Here is a 21,475-nt window from a genome sequence, read left to right as displayed (position 1 = left end):
GACAACAGTCAAAATACTGCTCTGTATTTTATTACATGCTATCAAAAAGTATATGTCTCAGAAGTCATACATGACCATGAGTTTGTGTATTTACTATTCACACAAACTTGTGGATATTGGGTGAGATTTCAGGATGAAGTATACTGCACTTCAATTTTACGGGTGTATTTAATTTCTATAAGCTTTGGAATGTCCAACTGTTGATCATTTTAGTGCTTTTTAAACTATTTAAACTTTTCAAACAAGGAACACTAACCTTCAGGTAAAAAATAAGTTTTGCAATGTACAAGCTACTGATTATACTCTAAGATCAGTGGTCACTTCCCTGAAACCATGCAGGCTGGCTATGGTGAGTACCGTATTTTTCCGACTATAAGTCGCTCCGGAGTATATGTCGCACCGGCCGAAAATGCACAATAAAGAAGGAAAAAAACAAATACGTCGCACTGGAGTATAAGTCGCATTTTTGGGGGAAATGTATTTGATAAAATCCAACACCAAGAATAGACATTTGAAAGGCAATTTCAAATAAATAAAGAATAGTGAACAACAGGCTGAATAAGTGTACGCCATATGACGCACAAATAACCAACTGAGAACGTGCCCGGTATGTTAACGCAACAAATCATGGCAAGAGTCATTCAATAACTATAACATATAGAACATGCTATACGTTTACCAAACAATCTGTCACTCCCGATCGCTAAATCCGATGATATCTTCCTCCCCGGTGTCGCCTCTGGTATGCGCCGTTTCCTTTCTGCTGCATATTTCACTACGTCCGGCTTGTAATCTGCAGTATATGATTTCCTTTTCGGTGCCATTTTAGTTCAGCCCTTCTCAGTTTTTATAAGTTACCGCCAATGTTGAAATAATCCATTTTAATAGCTACGGATGTAGCAGCAGTTACATGACCCACGATGCACTTCTGCCATGACGCACAATGCACTTCTGCCATGACCCACAATGCACTTCTGCCATGACCCGCCCCCGCCGAATTCTTATTGGTTGACGTACGTGACGATTGCTGACGTGTGTGTGACGATTGCGGACATTTGCTTTGTCTCTTACGTGAATGAGATAAATAATATTATTTGATATTTTACGGTAATGTGTTAATAATTTCACACATAAAACGCTCCGGAGTATATGTCGCACCCCCGGCCAAACTATGAAAAAAACTGCGATTTATAATCCGAAAAATACGTTACTGATGATTAATTGTTAAAAAATATTTTGAAGAGCATGATGAAGAGGATGTTAAATAGTAATTCTACCAATACTTTGACTAAAATACTTCATTAATTTTTGATGAATCAAAACACTTCCTTGTTAGAACATCAAGATGTGTAAAAAGTAGTATTAAAAAAGAAGTGTGTAAAAAAGTACATTCCAAGGTTTGGACAAATCAAGTTCACCTGTGAAGTTTTTTTTAACTTCATTCTAAAATGTCAGCAGAAAAAAACAATATGCATAACTTTTAAGTTGTGTTTTTGTTTTGAAGTTTTTAAGGTTTGCCCATTGTGACCATGCAGGATCTCAGATACACACACTCCCAAAAATACATTATACTATATATATATATATATATATATATATATATATATATATATATATATATATATATATATATATATATATATATATATATATATATATATATATATATATATATATATATATATATATATATATACAACACATTCTGAACATTTGTTCTCAGGACTGCACCTTACCTCCTTTTGCACTATCTTTCTTTCTTTTGTTCCTATGTGTTCCATATTTGTAGACTGTCGCACTGATACTGGAGTTGCTTTTAATCTCATTGTACCTGTGTATAGTGACAATAAAAGGCATTCTATTCTATTCTTTATACATATATACTGTATATATATATATATATATATATATATATATATATATATATATATATATATATATATATATATATATATATATATATATATATATATATATATATATATATCCGTATATATGTACACACACACACACACACATATATATATATATATATATATATATATATATATATATATATATATATATATATATATATATATATATATATATATATATATATATATATATATATATATATATATATATATATATATATATATATATATATATACCGGTATATATATATATATATACATATATATATATATATACATATACATATATATATATATACATATATATATATATATATATATATATATATATATATATATATATATATATATATATATATATATATATATATATATATATATATATATATATATATATATATACTGTAGGTATATATGTACACACATATATATATATATTATAGAATAGAATAGAATGCCTTTTATTGTCACTATACACAGGTACAATGAGATACATATATATATTTACACATCATCGCTTATGCATCACTTGTGATTCATCCATTCACCTATTTCATTCATTCACGTTTGAGCAGGTGTGTTTAAGTTGTGATTCATTCATTCACATATTTAATATGTTCATGTTTGGGCGATGTGTTCAAGTTGTGATTTATTCATTCACTTATTTTTTATGTTTATGTTTGAGCTAGTGTCTTCCAAGTTGTGATTCATTCATTCAATTATTTCATAAAGTACGTTAATGTTTGATCTGGTGTTTTCAAGTTGTGTTTCACACTCCACAGCGATCATCATATCTGAGCTTATCTTGAAGCTGGCATGATGATGTGTGTCTTCTGTGTCAACGTGTACATGAAATATGTTTCCTGACATTCTTCATGCTGTCAATCATCCGACTGCGGCTGGAAGTTTTATGAGCTTCTGGGATTGAGCAGACACAGTTTTGAGGTCCAGAGAGGAGAATGGAGAACATTGGCTCTCTAAGGTGCACAAGGAGGAAGTGGAGAAGAGTGAAGAAGGCAGTTCACTGAAGGCTGAGTGAAAACATTTTCATCTTTTTGGTTCTTTTTCAAAAAGTGTTCCAGAATTGACGCTATACGTTTACCAAACAATCTGTCACTCCCGATCGCTAAATCCGATGATATCTTCCTCCCCGGTGTCACCTCTGGTATGCGCCGTTTTCTTTCTTTCTGCTGCTCACTGTGTTCAGGACTGTTGTTGTCCACGTTTCCTGCTAAAGACAACCTTTTGCCTTCACTCCAAACCAAATGTGCTGGTCTCCTCCACTGCAGTCACCATCTTCTCGTACAGCATCGAGAAGGATGCGTATGCTGGCAGGTCCAGACGATTGAAGCATGTGTGAGCTCTGGAAACACACACAATCACAATCATAACACAATCACAACACAATTGAAATGTTTTGTTTATTTTATTCCTACAACGTCCTACAACCCATAAAAAAGCTGTGTTACACAAATGCCCAGTGGACCACACATGGAACGCATAACACACTTCTCTTCCTTTTTTTTTTTCTATCTGAGGTTTTTTTTGGATTTGCAAAATATACATAATCCTCCAAACCAAACCTCCATACACTCCAAAATAGCCCCCCCCCACCCCTCCCCCCCCATCCACATAGTCACTAAACTGACTATTTCACCTTCCAAAGGCTGAGTGTACATGTCCCAGAGAACATCTTCAGCTAAGGATGTCCATTTTGTATCAAAATGTACGATAACAGCAACAATAACAGTAACACTATCGGTAGTCAAAATGTTGATTATATTGAAGCAGCATGAGCAGCACAGGGACGTGAAAGGCCGGTCAAAAAATGCCTCGCATTGAAAAATAATAATATGGGCTGCTTGCATTGCAGAAGGCCCATAATAAATAAATAAATGAATAAAATAACATTTAAAATAAACTTTTTTTTAATATAAATATATCCAATCATTTTCTACCGCTTGTCCCGTTCGGGGTCACGGGGGGTGCTGGTAAATATATATAAAATAAAATACAAAAGTGAATGCTCACTAACTATTCCTCGCGGGTTTATCGAAAAAGAGTAAAAAAAGGTTTGAAGTATTAAAAAATGTGTATTCAGAACCATAACAAAGATAATGGAGTCTGACGGAAAACAAACATTGACATTCAACTACAAAATTACAACGCTGAAGGGGATTACCAAACAAGAAGATCTTTACTTAGGTGCACATTCATCTAAACTTTTCGACTTTCATAGGCAGGGCCGGCCCGTGGTATAGGCCGTATAGGCAAATGCTAAGGGCGCCGTCCATCAGGGGGCGCCACGCCAGTGCCACAAATGTTGGAGAAAAAAAAAAAGTTGGTACTATTATTTCTAAATACAAAACATAATCCCACGTTAATTAAAATGCAAAGTAAAGCCTATTTAATAGAAATATTATTTGTTACAACATAACGCCCCCCCCCCCCCCATCCCCCCCCCCCACCCCCTCCGCACGGTGCGCCCCCTCCCTTCCCGTATCATGACTCTTTTTGGACATCACCACATCAAAAAATCAACACAAGATGTCAAAACGGCCAAAACTGTCAGGTGCCCAGGGAAGAAAAAAGAGAATAGAAGAGGAGGAGAAACGAGAAAAAGACAGAGGTAGCAGGTAGGTAACGTTAGCCTGCATGAAATTATTTGTCTGTTACAGAATGTGATAGTAACCTGGCTTTTTAGCATTAAGCTAATGTTACATGATTCGGGAATTGCTAATCAATAAATAGCTAGTTCTGTTTTAACGTCGGGTTAATATTGTGGAGTGGGCTAAATTGTTATAGAAAATAATAATGTAACGTTAGGTAATTACAGTACTCCCACCTTACATTCCTCAGGGACATTTGTATTAGATCTTTTAAGCAGGTGTTTTTTGTTTACATTGTTATTGCCTTCTGGTTAGCTAATGTTTGCCCTGCAGGTAATAGTCACTTTTCCACCCCTTTATATATTAGGTATAGTTGTAAGCCTAGTTGTTAAAGTGCACATCATTAATGTTAATTAAGCAATATCACATAAGAGGGAATGCTGTTTTTTAATTTGAGCACTGCTGTGATTCGGTTAAAGATAATCATAACATAACATTCTCATATAATATGTTAATTTGCTTTCTTTAAGTAAAAAAAAAGGTCAAAGACAAAGCTATTCGGTTTCTTGTGAGTATATACACTTCACTGCCGATGTGTGTGTGTGTGTGTGGGGGGGGGGGGGGGGCTGTTCATAGGGCAACACAAAATATTGCTGAACAGGAATGTGTGGAACTGAACACCTTAGATCTAGAATTAAATAGGGATAAAAATGTTTTATTTCTTACCAGGAATAATTGTTTTTATTATACAGACGAACAATATAACCGAAACATTAAAATCGACAGTAAACTGTTGATTATTCATTCAAACAGTAGAAGTTTGTATGACGCATTTTTAAAAAACAATTCAACAAATCCCTAAAAGTGATCGCTATCTCAGACCATGGATAAATGCTAAAAAAAAGAATGGCTTTTGATCTTGAAAGATATGAACTCAGGTGATCTATATATACAGCTGATTAATGTGTTATTGTATTTTTCATGACATATTTCAATGGTTATACATTCTAAGATATTATCAATAGCTAATCAAATTTTTTTTGCCACTTTGTAGTTTAAATTCTTTATCACGTACACATCTATTTCCCTCCGTTCTTGTTAGTTCTGTTGATATAATTAAGTCAAATATTGATATTTTTGAGAACTGTATTAAGGCAACTTAATATCAGGACACAGCGCCACACTTATTAATATTTTACTAATGATTTTGATAAAAATACCATAAGCGACCATCAGTGATTATCTCAGTTTCGGAAACTACAAGAAGAGGAACATTGAAGACAAAAAGACAATTCGAAGAATATGCACAGAACAAAGTTGACAGCTTTCAAGAATGACATGAGAGATCAAAGTTGAGATAATGTATACCAGGGGTCACCAACGCGGTGCCCGCGGGCACCAGGTCGCCCGTAAGGACCAGACGAGTCGCCCGCGGGCCTGTTCTAAAAAAAAAATAAATAAATAAATAAATTTAAAAATATATATATATATATATATATTTTTTTTTTAAATTAAATCTACATAGAAAAACACAAGATACACTTTCAATCAGTGCATCAACCCAAACAACCTCCCCCATGCACACTCATCCACACCCACTCACACAAAAGGGGTTATTTCTTTCTGCTACCAATATTCTGGTTCCCACAACATAGACAACACATCTGCAAGGGACACAGTCCCTGAAGCACACATGATTGTATAGGCTGCTGGTCCACTAACATTTTCATTAATTACTATTTTTTATGTAATTATTTTTATATTGTTTTACTTTCTTTTTTATCCAAGAAAATGTTTTTTATTTATTTATCTTATTTTATTTTATTTTTTAAAAAAGGGCCTTATCTTCAACAGACCAGGTTGTCAATGAAATTGGATTTGTTTAAAGGGTTTTTTAAACCAGGCCCAGTCCAGATAATGTCCAAGTCGGACTCAGCAACACACACCTTCATTCATGTACACAGAAAAAAATTAGGGAACACATCAGATTGCATATAATTCATAAACAAAATTAAATTTTCAAAATAAGTATTTATTTACAGTCCAGATTATGTCCAGGTCACTCAAATTAGGGAACACAACAACAGATATCATATAATCTTTGAGGACTTCTCATCTTTTTTTTGATGTTTTTTGGCATCATTGTCGTTTTCAACCATGTAACTTTCTAAAGTTAGAAAATACTGAAAAAATGTTTTAAAGAAAGTAATACTAAGTGAATATCTGTTTTTGGCCTTAAAAATAAACATTTTACAGAGTACTATAATTAAATTGACTAAATCATGATTGTCAATGAACTCTCCTAAAATAACAGAAACCACAATAAGCTTCATAAACAAACCAATCCTTAAACACATTTTTTCAACTTCCACCCAAAACAAAGACACAATATGACAATACCAAAACAAATGCAGGGTGGATTCAGGCTCCTGACAACAAAATCGGCAATCATCTGACTGTCATATTCCATAATTTTAACATTTTCCCTGTGGGTAAGAAGTTATAAATAATTTTAATTTGAAAATAACGATTTTGCACATCGATAGTGGTTTTATAGATTAGTTTGAATATGGCATCCCATGGCAACGGGCAGTCAAAAAAGTCCTCCCATTTTCCATTTGTGTTGTATGAGGCAGCCTTCAAAGATTTCTTTATTAAATAAAAATTATATATTTTTCTATTTATTTTAGTTCCTTTTTGCCAACTAGAATTTCTTATTAGAGGTTTACAAACTAATAATTTAGTAGTTCCATAATTAATTATTTGTTTCCATCTTTTCCCAATTACTCCAGTTAGTTGATCAAATGAAAAGCTTGAGCAAGCATCACCATACATAGCTCTAAATTCATCATACTTCATAATTTTACCATTCTCATTGATAATATCATTGTCAAAAATGATTCCTCTTTCAGACATATTTTTCCAAAAGAAAGGCTTTCCATCTATTACAATATTAGAGTTCATCCATATTAACTGCTGCAAAATATTGTCTCTTTTTTCTGGCACATAAAATTGAAAACACCACTATGAGTGGATTGTTTCCTTTATGAACCCCGCCATGTTTCCCAGCAGACTCTCTGGGAGGGGATCTCTTGTAAAAAAGGATACAATTTCTTTTGATACAGTACATGTTTTTTGTCCAACAGGACATTTGTGTACCACTCAATGTTTAAATACATCTTTGGAACAATTGATGCTTTTAAAGACAGACACATAGCTTCAAGGTTGAGGAGTTTCAGGCCCCCATATTCATACTCTTTGTACAAAACCTTTCATTTAATCTTTTCTGGTTTGCCGTTCCAGACAAAATCGAAGACCCTCCGCTCATAAATCTTAAAAAAGTTTTGTGATGGAGCTGGTAATGACAAAAACAAATAAATAAATTGAGGAATAATTAACGAGTTGGCAATAGACATTTTACCATACAAGGTTAGGAATTTCCCTTTCCATAATTGCATAATTTTGTCCAGCTTTCTTAGTCGATTATCATAATTTACTGAGCCTAGATCTTCCAGATTTTCTGGGACAACAACACCAAGTATGTTAACTGGTCCATCTGTCCACAAAACAGGCACTTTGCATTCCATTCGAAAGGACGTTCCCTTTAGATTTCCGATCCTTAACATTTTACATTTATCATAATTAAGCTTAAGGCCAGATTGCTGTGAAAATATGTCCAAAAGATTAAGAAGGTTCCGCAAACAATGAGGAAAAATCTTATCTTTGTGAATCAGCCTTTTCTGACATGAACTTCATCAAGAACAAACACAGAACACGCCTCACTGATGCACATCTGCAAGACTCACTCAGAGTTGCAGTGTCAAGTTACACACCAGAGTACAACACACTAGTTAACAGCATGCAACGCCAGGCTTCCCACTAACTGACAAAGAAACAGATAACAGATTTGGTGTCCAGTTCAAAGTGTGACATGATTTAAAAATTTGAGAGTTTACTTTTGTATTTTACATGAGTTATTATTTGTACAAACATGGTGCAAAGTAATTCATGATTTGTTAAAAAATGTTAGTGGCTAGCTAGTTAAAATGGGATATTGTGATTTGACAAGACTGTCTTAGAAGTGATCATTTGAAAATGTTCAATTTGAAAAATGTACACTTAGAGAAAATGTAAAAATAAAGTGTTGCATATTGATATTTATCTGTTTCTATATATATTTATTGTGAGAAATCATTAAGATGATCAGTGTTTCCACAAAGATAAATATAATTAATTATTAATAATAACAGAGTTAAAGGTAAATTGAGCAACTTGGCTACTTCTGGCAATTTATTTAAGTGTGTATCTAACTGGTAGCCCTTCGCATTAATCAGTACCCAAGAAGTAGCTCTTGGTTTCAAAAAGGTTGGTGACCCCTGATGTATACAGTGAAAATGATGTTCTTAATGACAAACACTGTCCATTGAAACAACTTAGTAAGAAGCAAAAGAAAAACAATCAACCATGGATGACAAAAGGACTGAAAAATGCTCGCAACAAGAAAAATACATTATATAGAAAATTTTTAACTTAAAGATTTAAAGAGGCAGAAAACAAGTACAAAACATATAAGAACTAACTTGCATACTATCAACACGTAGAAAATAATATAGCAGACAATTATTAGACCGGAACAAGAACAATATGAGAGCAACATGGGGCATCCTAAATAGCATAATTAAAAATGGTGCTAAGAAAGATTACACTAAATACTTATCAGATAGCAATGTAAAAAATGACAACTTGAACAAAGTAGTTGAAAGCTTCAATAAGTACTTTGTGAACATTGGACCAAATTTGGAGGTCAAGATTTCAGACCCGAGTCAGTTGAGGACTTGAATGACACTATAGACAGAAATCCCAACTTGATGTTCCTCGAAGGTGTGACAAAAAAGGAAATAATCCATCCCATCCATCCATTTTCTACCGCTTGTCCCTTATGGGGTCCCGGGGGGTGCTGGAGCCTATCTCAGCTGCATTCGTGCGGAAGGCGGGGTACACCCTGGACAAGTCGCCATCTCATCGCAGGGCCAACACAGATAGACAGAAAACATTCACATTCACAATCACACACTAGGGCCAATTTGAGTGTTGCCAATCAATTTATCCCCAGGTGCATGTCTTGGAGGTGGGAGGAAGCCGGAGTACCCGGAGGGAACCCACGCAGTCACGGGGAGAACATGCAAACTCCGCACAGAAAGATCCCGAGCCCAGGATTGAACCCACGACCTTCGTATTGTGAGGCACATGTACTAACCCCTGTGTCACCGTGCTGCCGAGGAAATAATCAATATTGTGAAAAAATGTAAATCCAAGACCTCAACTGATTGTAACGGAATTTATATGGAAACGATAAAAAAGTTAATTGAAGAGATTGCAGAGCCTTGAAAATATATCAGCAACCTATCATTTCAAACAGGGAAATTCTCAGACAAAATGAAAAAAACAAAAGTCGTACCAATTTATATGACTGGTGAAAAACTACAGACCTGTTTCTCTACTTCCACAATTTTCAAACAATATTGAAAAACTGTTTAACAACAGATTAGACAATTTCATAAATAAAAATGAAATACTCACAGACAACCAATACGAATACAGAGCCAACATTTCAACATCAATGGCATTAATAGAAGTAACAAAATAGATTACCAATGCTATAGATAGTGCACAGCTACAGTGTTTATGGATTTAACAAAAACATTTAACACAATCAATCATAATATCTTCATAAACAAATTATGAAGTATGGCCTTAAGGGTTGGTCTTGAACTAGGTAGACGCTACTTAACCAACAGGAAGCAATACGTCAAGATAGGAGAAAAAAACGTCTACAGAGCTGAAAATATCTTGTGGCGTACCTCATAGATCAATAATGGGACCAAAATTGTTCAATCTTTATACAAACGACATTTGTAAAGTACTTACCGTATTTTTCGGACTATAAGTCGCAGTTTTTTTCATAGTTTGGCCGGGGGTGCGACTTATACTCAGGAGCGACTTATGTGTGAAATTATTAACACATTACCGTAAAATATCAAATAATATTATTTAGCTCATTCACGTAAGAGACTAGACGTATAAGATTTCATCGGATTTAGCGATTAGGAGTGACAGATTGTTTGGTAAACGTATAGCATGTTCTATAGGTTATAGTTATTTGAATGACTCTTACCATAATATGTTACGTAAACATACCAGGCACGTTCTCAGTTGGTTATTTATGTGTCATATAACGTACACTTATTCAGCCTGTTGTTCACTATTCTTTATTTATTTTAAATTGCCTTTCAAATGTCTATTCTTGGTGTTGGGTTTTATCAAATAAATTTCCCCCAAAAATGCGACTTATATAAGTGTGACTTATATATGTTTTTTATGTTTTTTTCCTTCTTTATTATGCATTTTCGGCGTGTGCGACTTATACTCCGCAGCGACTTATACTCCAAAAAATACGGTAGTATTATTTGCAGATGATACAACTGTGTTTTGTTCAAGAGTGAACACACAGAAACTAATACAGATACTACCAGAAGAAATGAACAAATTATAAAGATGGTTTGACAAAAACTGACTATCTTTGAATCTCAGCAAAACTATAATAATGCTATTCGGTAACAGTAGAAAGGAAAGTCAAACAGAAATACAAATAGATGGAGTAAATATTGAAAGAGTAAAAAAAAACACATTTCTGGGTATAATAATAGATGATAAAATTAATTGGAAACCTCATGTAAAAAATATACAACAAAGTAGCAAGAAACATGTCAATAATGAATAAAGCAAAATATGTTCTGGACCAAAAATCACTCCATATTCTCTACTGCTCACTAGTGTTACCATATCTGAGTTATTGTGTAGTAATATGAAAAAACAACTACAAATGCGCGCTTCATTCACTAACGGTGTTACAAAAAAGATCAATTAGAATAATACATAATGTTGGATATAGAGAAAATACAAACCCTTTATTTATTGAATCACAAATATTGAAATTCACTGATTTGGTGCATTTGCAAACTGCTGAAATTATGTACAAAGCAAACTATGACCTGCCACCCAAGAATGTATAAAAATTCTTCTCAACAAAAGAAGAGAAATACAACTGTGGAAGTCTTTGTGTGGGTTCTTTCGGACCAATGGACCACGGCCACACACCCTCGGGTACAGATTTACAACACTCTTTATTTGGAGTCGCTTTGGTCATTTTCAGCAATTGTCTCTGGGCTTTTCTCTCTTCTCCTTCGTCTCTCCTTGCTTCTGCCCCCCTCATGGTCTCCGACGCTGCTAATAAAGAGACAGGTGATTAGAAAACTCGTTCCAGCTGAGGTATGTACTCACCTGTCAGCTGCTTCATAGCCGGCTCCTGCACACGCCCTGCCCGCAGGAGACGCGTGGACCACGCCCCCTCCACATGCCTCCACCGTCAGTCTCAGGCCGGGCAGCATTCCGGCCACCCCCCCGTAGAGGGGCACGAGAGGAAGTCAGCTACGGCCATCTGTGTACCCGGTCTGTGGACCACCCGGAAGTTGTGGGGCTGCAATGCAAGGTACCACCGGGTGATCCGCGCGTTGGCATCCTCATGCGGTGGAGCCATTGGAGCGGTTTGTGGTCCGAGCAGAGACTGAAGACGCGTCCCAACAGGTAGTACTGTAGGGTCCCGACCGCCCACCTGATGGTGAGGCACTCCCTCTCCACCATGCTGTACCTCGCCTCCCGGTCCGAGAGTTTGCGGCTGATGTACAGGATGGGGCGGTCGACGCCCTCCAACCGCTGGGACAGCACCGCCTCCAGTCCCCGGCCCGGCGCGTCCGCCTGCAGACAGAAAGGGATGGCAAAGTCAGGCATATGCAGTACCGGCTCCTCGCAGAGTGCTGTTTTTACCTTCTCGAACGCTCGCTGGCCCTGCTCCGTCTACTGGACCAGACCTGGAGAACCCTTTTGGGTGAGGTCAGTCAGTGGGCTGATCAGGTCCGCGAAACGGGGAATGAACCGGCGGCAGTAGCCCGCCAGACCCAAAAACTGCCTCACCTCTTTTTTCGTCTTGGGGGGTGGACAGGCTGCGATTGCCGCCGTCTTGTCTACCTGCGGCCGCACCTGACTCCCCCCAAGTGGTACCCCAAATACTGTACCTCCCTCCGGCCAACCAGTGAGCCCCGCCCGCCTCAGGGACTCGAGCACCGCCCCCACCCGCCGCATGTGTTCTTCCCAGCTGCTACTCTGCTACTCATCATCCAGGTAGGCAGCCGCGTATGCAGCGTGAGGGCGCAGCACTCGGTCCATGAGGGGCTGGAACGTGGCGGGCGCACCGAACAAACCAAACAGAAGTGTCACGAATTGGTATAAACCTTCCGGAGTAAAAAAGCCTGTTTTTTCCCAGGACTCTGGTGACAAGGGAATCTGCCAGTAGCTCTTGCTTAAATCCAGTGTCGTGAAAAAATGAGCAGTGCCCAGCCGATCCAGGAGCTCGTCGACCCAAGGCATTGGGTATGCGTCGAAACGTGATATTTCATTCACCTTGCGGTAATCCACACAGAACCGTACAGACCCATCCTTCTTCCCTACCAGAACGATGGGGCTGCACCACGCACTGTGGGATTCTTCTATTACCCCCAACTCCAGCATGGTTTTTAATTCTTCCCGAACTACTTTGCGCTTGTGCTCGGGGAGCCGGTATGGCCGAGATGGCACCGTAACACCCGGGCTGGTCTCAATATGATGCTGGATGAGATTCGTGCGGCCAGGCTGAGAAGAGAACACATCAGAAAAGCGCCGCTGCAGCTTGGCAACATCCCCTTTCTGTGCTAACGTGAGCTGGTTGTCACTGGGAGGGGAGAGGGCGGGGCAGAGCAAGGGATCTCTGGCCCCAACTCCTCCTCCTCCCTCACTACCGTTACCATGGAAACAGGCTCCACCATATATATTAGGAAACCAAGACTTCTATCGATATCTACAGTTGCATTTTGTTAATATGAGGGTGAAAAGTGTCACAAAAATATGTTTGATTGGACTGTTTACAAAAGCCTACGATTCAGAAATTATTGATAGCTGTTTCATGCTTTTATAAGGGTCTGTTGAATATGAAATCATATTCAACTTCATATATTAAAACAAAGTGGGAGAAGGAAGGAGGGATAACTATATCTGAGAAAGAATGGACAATAATATGGAAATATCAATGGACTTGTACCAGCTCACCCAAGTGGAGGGAGTTTGGCTGGAAAAGTTTGATCAGATTTTTTATTACACCTTCTCAGAAGTCTCACTATGATAACAACTCCCCTGACTGCTGGAGAAATTGTGGGAATTCAAATGCAAATCACTACCATGTTTTCTGGGACTGCTCCACCATAAAGGACTATTGGAAAGAGATACACCAAGCTCTACAGGATATTTTCAAACGTGAAATACCCCTTGAAAGTAAACCTTTGTTCTTTGGACATATACCTCAGGACTCATATACCTCAGGGTCGGCGTGGCGAAGTTGGTAGAGTGGCCGTACCAGCAATCGGAGGGTGGCTGGTTACTGGGGTTCAATCCCCACCTTCTACCATCCTAGTCACGTCCGTTGTGTCCTTGGGCAAGACACTTCACCCTTGCTCCTGATGGCTGCTGGTTAGCGCCTTGCATGGCAGCTCCCGCCATCAGTGTGTGAATGTGTGTGTGAATGGGTGAATGTGGAAATACTGTCAAAGCGCTTTGAGTACCTTGAAGGTAGAAAAGTGCTATACAAATATAACCCATTTATCTTTTAAGAAAGATAAACACTTAATGAATATCCTACTGGTGGCTTGTAAAAAGACCATTACTAGGAAATGGATATCCCAGGAGAGCCTAACTTTAAAGCAATGGATGGAAACAACAATGGGCATATATAAAATGGAGAAGATAACTGCCTTTATTAATTATAAATTGGAGAAATTTACTTTATACTGGGAAAACTGGGTCAACTATGTCACGCTCCATAAGCCTGACTTTAATTTTTCGAATTAGTGATTGTACTGCTTAAAAAAAATGTATGTATGTATGTATATGTATGTATATATATATATATATATATATATATATATATATATATATATATATATATATATATATATATATATATATATATATATATATATATATATATATATATATATATTTATATTTTATTTTATTTCTGATTATTATTATTATTATTATTAATGTATTATTATTTATTTTTTGTTTATTTAATTGATGTATTTGTAGATATTACTTTGTTTTTTTGCTGTTTCTTTCTTTTTTTGGGGGGGGGTGGTATGTTTGGGATATAAACAAAAAATATTTTGACATTTAGGGCAGACAACAGATACATGATGTATGTGAATATGATGTAATGGATAGGAATGTCTGATGCTGGATGTCAATAAAAATAAAATGAAAAAAACAACAACAACAAAACAGGCTGCGCCTCCTTCCATGCTTTCATAGGTTTAGATGGTAGATTTGAGTGTCTCCACCCCGGTCCGAGCGTCGAACCTCGTAATCCACATCACCCACTTGCCGCGTGACCTCAAAAGATCCTTGCCACCTCGCCAATTTTGAGCTGGAGGTTGGGAGTAATACAAGCACTTTTTCTCCCGGTGAGAATTTTCTTAGCTGGGTCCCCTTGTTATACGTGCGTTGCTGCCGTTCCTGGGCGCGGAGCAAATTCTCGCGTGACGAGTGCCCCACCGTGTGGAGTTTTGCTCGCTTGTCCATGACGTACTGAATTTCGTTTTTGCTGAAGCTCGGACCCTCCTCCCAGCTTTCCTTAATTACGTCCAGCACCCCACGCGGTCTCCTGCCGTAGAATAGCTCGAAAGGTGCAAAGCCTATGGAGGCCTGGGGTACCTCCCGCATCACAAACATTAGGGGATCCAGCCATTATCCCAATTTGGTTTGTCCTCGTGCGTAAACTTACGTATCATGGTTTTCAGTGTCTTATTTAACCGCTCCACCAGCCCATCTGTTTGTGGGTGGTACACACTGGTGTGGATCGCTTTAATTACCAATAACCCGTATAGTTCCTTTACCGTGCGTGACATAAAGGACGTGCCCTGGTCAGTCAGAATCTCCTTCGGGATTCCTACTTGGGAGATGACCTGAAACAGAGCTTGCGCGTCATTCTTTGCAGAGATGGAGCGCAGTGGCACTGCTTCGGGATAGCGCGTTGCGTAATCCACCAGGACTAACACAAAGCGATATCCCCGTGTGCTCGGGTGGAATGGTCCGATGAGGTCCATCCCAATTCTCTCGAAAGGGACCTCAATGAGCGGCAATGGGCGCAAGGCCGCCTTCGGGGTGGCTGCCGGATTCCCCAGCTGGCAGTCCGGGCAGGCAGCGCACCAACGGAGCACATCTGCCCAGATGCCCGGCCAATAGAATCGGACCATGACCCGATTGAGTGTTTTGTCGTACCCCATGTGGCCAGACATGGGATTATAATGATTTTTTTGGCACCAACAATTGGGTGGATTCCTCTCCGGTTTGAGTGTCACGGCTCACTCGGTATAACCTGTCCCTAATAATTGAAAAGAGAGGGAATACCCGCGCTGTTCCTGGGCGCACCAGCTGACCGTCAATGTAATCCACCTGGTCCCAGGCCGCGCGCAAAGTTTCATCACGGGACTGCTCGAAGGGAAAATCCTCCGTAGGGTGCCGGGGGGGGGGGGGCTTAATTCCCCCCGTGTCGCCTGCCTCAACGCCCCGGGTCGAACCAGGTTTTGGTGGATCTTGGACTGTTTACAGCCCGAATCCACCATCCCCTGGTATGTACTGCCTTGCACCCTTACCGGGACGCAATACGTCTCTCCCAGATCGGGGCCGGGCGCTGGGGGGCCGACAACCCGTATCGCCTGTCCCACCTCCATCAAGGAGCACTCCCGTCTCACGTGCCTGGGCTGTCCGCACCCCCAGCACACTGGCCCTGGTGTCTGAGGTGCCGTCTGCAGGGAAAGCTCTCTCTCAGCAGCGCGGGCACCCTGGACAGAAGGAGGAACAGAGGAGAAATTACAACCCCATGCCCCCCCCCACCTGATGTTACGGTTGGCTGTGTGAGTGGGTGTGGTGGGTGGATGTCGGAGCCGGGAACCTGCTTGCGGGTGGAGGCCGCCTCCCCCGGGCGGGGTCGTGGCTCCAGGAGTGCCTTCTCCTGTGGCGCGAGTCGGCGGCGGAGTGTTGGGGTGGGCCTTTCGGCCTCCCGCTGGCTGCCAGGTGATCCTCGGCCAGGGTCACTGCTGCCATCAGGTCCCGCGGGCGGTGGTACTTGACCCATGCGGGATGGAGTCAATGAATTGTTCCAACACTACCAGTTCAAACATTCTGGTGTCCTCTCCTCTCCTGCTGCGCCAGGGCGAACGGGCGGTCTTTGGGACCCAGCCTCCGGGATTGGAACCGGCGTCGGTGGTCCTCCGGGTTACTGCCAACCCGACCCAGGATTGCGCGGCGCAGGTTGGGGAAATGCACCCGGGCGGCCGCCGGCAGACTCAGCGCCGCCCGCTGCGCCTCCCCCACCAGGAGCGGCAGCCCCATTCTTCCTCTGGCCACTTACATGCTGCTGCTGTGGCCTCAAACAAGTCCAGGAACGCGTGGGGGTCCTCCGCCTCCACCATACGCTACATGGAGGCCGTCGCCCCCGCTCCTGAAGTCTCTGCTGCCCTGCCCATCAGCGTCTGTAAAATTTGTGGTTGCTGCTGGCTTGCCGCTGACACCTCGGCCAGGACCCGGCCGAGAGCCTCCAGGGGGGTTGGGGCCGACATCTTCTCAAGGTCCTGCTGCGTTGGGCGCCACTTGTGGAAGTCTTTGTGTGGGTTCTTTCGGACCAATGGACCATGGCCACACACCCTCGGGTACAGATTTACAACACTCTTTATTTGGAGTCGCTTTGGTCATTTTCAGCAAAGACTGTTCACAATGTACAAAGAAGAACAATTATCATATATAACTTGAACCTTTAAAAAAAAAAAAAAAAGCAGAGAGACAATGAGTCTGGAGTGAGAAAAAAACTCTACAATTCGAGACATGCGACGAGAGGTGAGGGGCGGGCATCAAGGCCCAAAGCTGCTAGCCACCAGGGGCGCTGCTCCGTGTTCCATCATACCACGTGGGGTGAAGCGTCGAAGGTGTTGGATGGGGCATGGGGAATGTGTGTGTGGTGTATAATTTTCGTGGATGCATATGTGTGTGTAAGGCTGCGTCTCTGTTCCGCAACCTTGGTGCTCTTGCAAACGCAATAACACAGCCAGTCAGTCCAACAAAAGTCAACAACAACAGGTGTCTGTCCATGAGAGACACTTATCACAGCTTCTGCTTATTTGTAGGAAGGTTTAGATAATTATGCCTTTGAGTAATGCACTTGATGCACCAGTTTAAATTGAAGGGTGTTTTTGAGCACACGTTTAAGATGTTTGAACCCCCTCCAAAACGTTGGTCTAATTTAATTTGGCAATCCTTTTCCCATGCCCTTTTGCGATTGTGCGATTGAAAACCGGATCTCTCATATGTGTCTGCTGCCACAGGGAACCCTTCGTATTATTCATGCGCCAGTCCTAAAACGCAGGATATAACTCAGAAGCGGTATTATTCAATCAGAACGTAGGCAACAGCGGGAATAAAAAGGAGACCAAATATTTGTTTCACAAATTAAAATAACGGAACATGTTGCTGTGCATCGATGGGAGGAAAAAAGAAACAGAGAATTGTTTAAAAAGGTGACTAAGGAAATGGAGAATGCCAGTTTATTTCAGAGTCAAGAAATAATACGAGTGAGATGGAAGCGAATGAAGCAGCTATAGACTTTTGCGATGTGAACAATCTCATTCATTGTTTTAACAATCACCTTGTAACAATTCTGGATCAGGTGACTCCTGTTAAGTCCAACTTGGCTACACAGAAAAAAGTGTGCCCTTGGACTAATGAAAATATCTTAAGAGAGTAATGAGAAATGGTCCTTGTGTTACCAAAATGATTACCTTCTCTTAGTGTACTGGTGTATTTCCCAATACTTTCAAACATGCCATAGTGGAGCTATTACTAAAAAAAAGCAGGCTTAGACCCGACCGATCAAAATAGTTTTAAGCCCATTTCCAAGTTACCATTACTGTCCAAGATCCTTGAGAAAGTGGTCTCTGAACAGCTGACATTTTCCTCAACAAAAGTAACATCTGTGAGTCTTTTAAGTATGTGTTCCGTGAACAACACTCGATGGAAATGGCCTTACTGAAAGTGTCTGGCGACATTATGATGTCTGCTGATTCCAGAAAATGCACTGTTCTGGTTCCCTTTAATCTGTCCGACACTGTTGACCATCGGGTTCTGCTAAGAAGACTAAGGGATCAAGGACTGTCACGGTCAGTCCTTCAGTGGTTCTGCTCATATTTGTCTGGACGTAGCTTTAGTGTTACAGCTGATCAAACAAGGTCTGAGTCAGCAGATTTTTCGTGTGTAGTCAAAAGTTATTTTTGGGGTCCTGTTATATTCTTGCTGTGTTTGAATCCTTTGGCAAAAATCATTTAAAGGTTTAGAGATGTTTAATTTCACTTTTTTGCTGATGACATCCATTTCTTCTGCTCTTTTGATTCAGAGATGCAAAAGCTTATCTCCTTGCTTCATTGTTTAGTGGACATAAAACAATGGCTAAACCATAACTCTCTGCAAATCAATGAAGACAAAACAGAACTACTGATGATTCAATCCCAGGGATTAAACAGTACTTGGGTGATTTAGGCCAGTCTACTAAGCCAAGCCTCAGAAACGTGGGAGTTATTTTGACGTGGAAATGCTTCTTTCCTCTAAGGAAAATCTCTGAACTTAGGAAAATGGTGTCACAGAATGATTTAAAGCTTCTCATTCATGCTTTTGTGTCTTTGCGTTTAGACTATTGTAATAGTCTGTTTTCATGTATGAACAAGAAGGAGCTCTCTTGACTGCAACTAGTCCAAAACTCTTCAGCGAGAATTTTGACCCATACTAATAGAAGGACCCACATATCCCTTGTTCTAAAAAAAATATTTGGCTGCCAGTGTCCTACAGGATCACATTCAACATTCTGGTTCTCGCCTTCAGAGCTTTGCATGGTCAGGCTCCTTCTTATATCAGTGATCTGATTCAGCCTTACACCCCAATTCGGGCTCTGATGTCCGTGAATCAGAATCTACTGAAGATTCCACACACTCGTTTTAGGACTACAAGTGACCGATTTTACCAAACTGTTGCTCCAATGCTTTGGAACGATCTTCCGCCCTCATTGCTCTCAATTGACGCTGTTGACAACTTCTAACTTGTAAATAAAAGTCCGCTTACAGCAGAGCCAATGGGAGGTCCTCTATTTCACCCATAAAACCCAATAAAAAAAAAATCCAAAGAGCTGACAATACTCTATCTATATTTGAATATTAACAAAGTATTAGTGATATTATTATTATAAGCACAAACACAGACAAACTATTTTAGCGGCGCCATGATCATGAGTTTGTGTGCCAATGTTGACATGATCGACTGATCAGCTTCTTCCTCGTTTCCTTGCTCGTCAAATGGTAAATGGGTCGTACTTGTATAGCGCTTTTCTACCTTTGTAAGGAACTCAAAGCGCTTTGACACTATTTTCCACATTCACCCATTCGCACACACACATTCACACACTCTCAAACTTTATTCTAGATCATAAATCATGCCTCTCACTCGGATAGTAGAAGGACGAAGACATATTGAAGTTGGTACTCTTTGACAGTCAATTTAAGTTTGTTAATGGAAAGAACGACACAAAAAGACGCTTGGTCCCACCCCCTTTTCTTCGAGAGGGTTATGAGTCTGTCACACTGTGGTGAGGGAAGTCCTATTTTGGGGTTGTCTGGCAAACTTCCTGTTTTATTTTGAAAATTCTAATCCTCCTCTCGTTTCAGGCCACTTGCCCTTCCTCCTGTGTCACTGGTCTGATGTCTCTCCTGATTGCCTGATTGTGCCCACCTGTGTCACCCTCCCTCATGTGTATATAGTCCTCGTATTCCCCTGTCTTGTTGTCAGAGTATATCGTCTCGCTACGTACCTCCAGCCTTGTCCACAGCCTTGAACCAAGTTTGATAAGTATTGTCTCGCTTTATTTATTGATTTATTTGTTCCCTCTGTGAGAGTGATTTTCTTTTGCTAAAGTTTTTCGGTCAAGTCTTATTGTATCAATTTTCATAGTGCCTTGTCTTCCTTTTTTCTTCCTTCTGGAGCGCTTTTAGTTTACAGGCTTCTCAACACTTTATAACATACTTTCTGTTTATAGTTTCTCGACTTCTTTGCATGAGTGATTTACCTTTTTGTAGATAATCATAGATTGTTGTTTTTTTTGTTAATAGACTCGTATAGAACTTTTGCTATTGCCTTTTTCCTCCTTTTGGAGTGATTTTCTGTTCATTGCCTTATGCTCTATGCTACATATCCTTTTGTTGCTCGAATATATCATAGATACATTTTGTAGCCACTTTGTTTTAATCACTCTGTCCAAGAGATAGCAAAGAAAACTATCTAAATAAAGTCTGAGTCAATTGTCACTCTTCTGCACCTGAGTCCTCATTTTCGCCCAGACCAGAGTCATTCTTCATCTAAATGGAAATAAATGAACATTTTAGCAGTCGGCATCCTAATGACAGCTGTTGACATTTTGCAACTTAACTTTTTCACTCTGTGATTTTACCAGTACTGCTAGATTACATCCACACTTACACATCTTGTGCACAAGGGCAGGCATGCTTCTATATGCAGGCCATTATGTTATGTATACATGGTACTTCATTAGTTTACTGTTACATTAGAGCGTAAATCAATTAATCTGGGTGCCGTTTATAAGCGATGAGTCGGAACAAGCATTACACAGGAATGTACATGTAAAACACATATTGAAAATGGTTGTACTGCTGTATTTTGGACATTGATGGGTTGACTTTCAAATGCACTTGACTT

The 21,475-nt window shown here is 39.9% G+C and overlaps 1 protein-coding gene across 9 annotated transcripts in view; it reads right to left on the bottom strand.

The window, feature by feature from the left end:
* Nucleotides 1–2,334: 2,334 nt before the first annotated feature.
* The window catches only part of hecw2a (HECT, C2 and WW domain containing E3 ubiquitin protein ligase 2a), a 304,402-nt gene continuing 285,261 nt past the window's right edge, over nt 2,335–21,475 (bottom strand). For 7 of the 9 annotated variants that reach the window (XM_062067813.1, XM_062067816.1, XM_062067817.1 and 4 more), the window contains one exon: nt 11,421–12,340. In XM_062067813.1, coding sequence (XP_061923797.1) covers nt 12,106–12,340 — 235 coding nt within the window. In that variant the 3' untranslated portion in view covers nt 11,421–12,105. Of the gene's footprint in view, nt 3,280–11,420; nt 12,341–21,475 lie in introns of those variants that run through there. The other 2 variants (XR_009828322.1, XM_062067818.1) reach the window with 2 other exon arrangements.

This window comes from Entelurus aequoreus, linkage group LG13 (assembly GCF_033978785.1).
Source record: "Entelurus aequoreus isolate RoL-2023_Sb linkage group LG13, RoL_Eaeq_v1.1, whole genome shotgun sequence".
Classification (NCBI taxonomy): Eukaryota; Metazoa; Chordata; class Actinopteri; order Syngnathiformes; family Syngnathidae; genus Entelurus; species Entelurus aequoreus.
The sequence above is the reverse complement of the archived record's forward strand: the minus strand, read 5'-3'. Positions and strand labels throughout refer to the sequence as shown.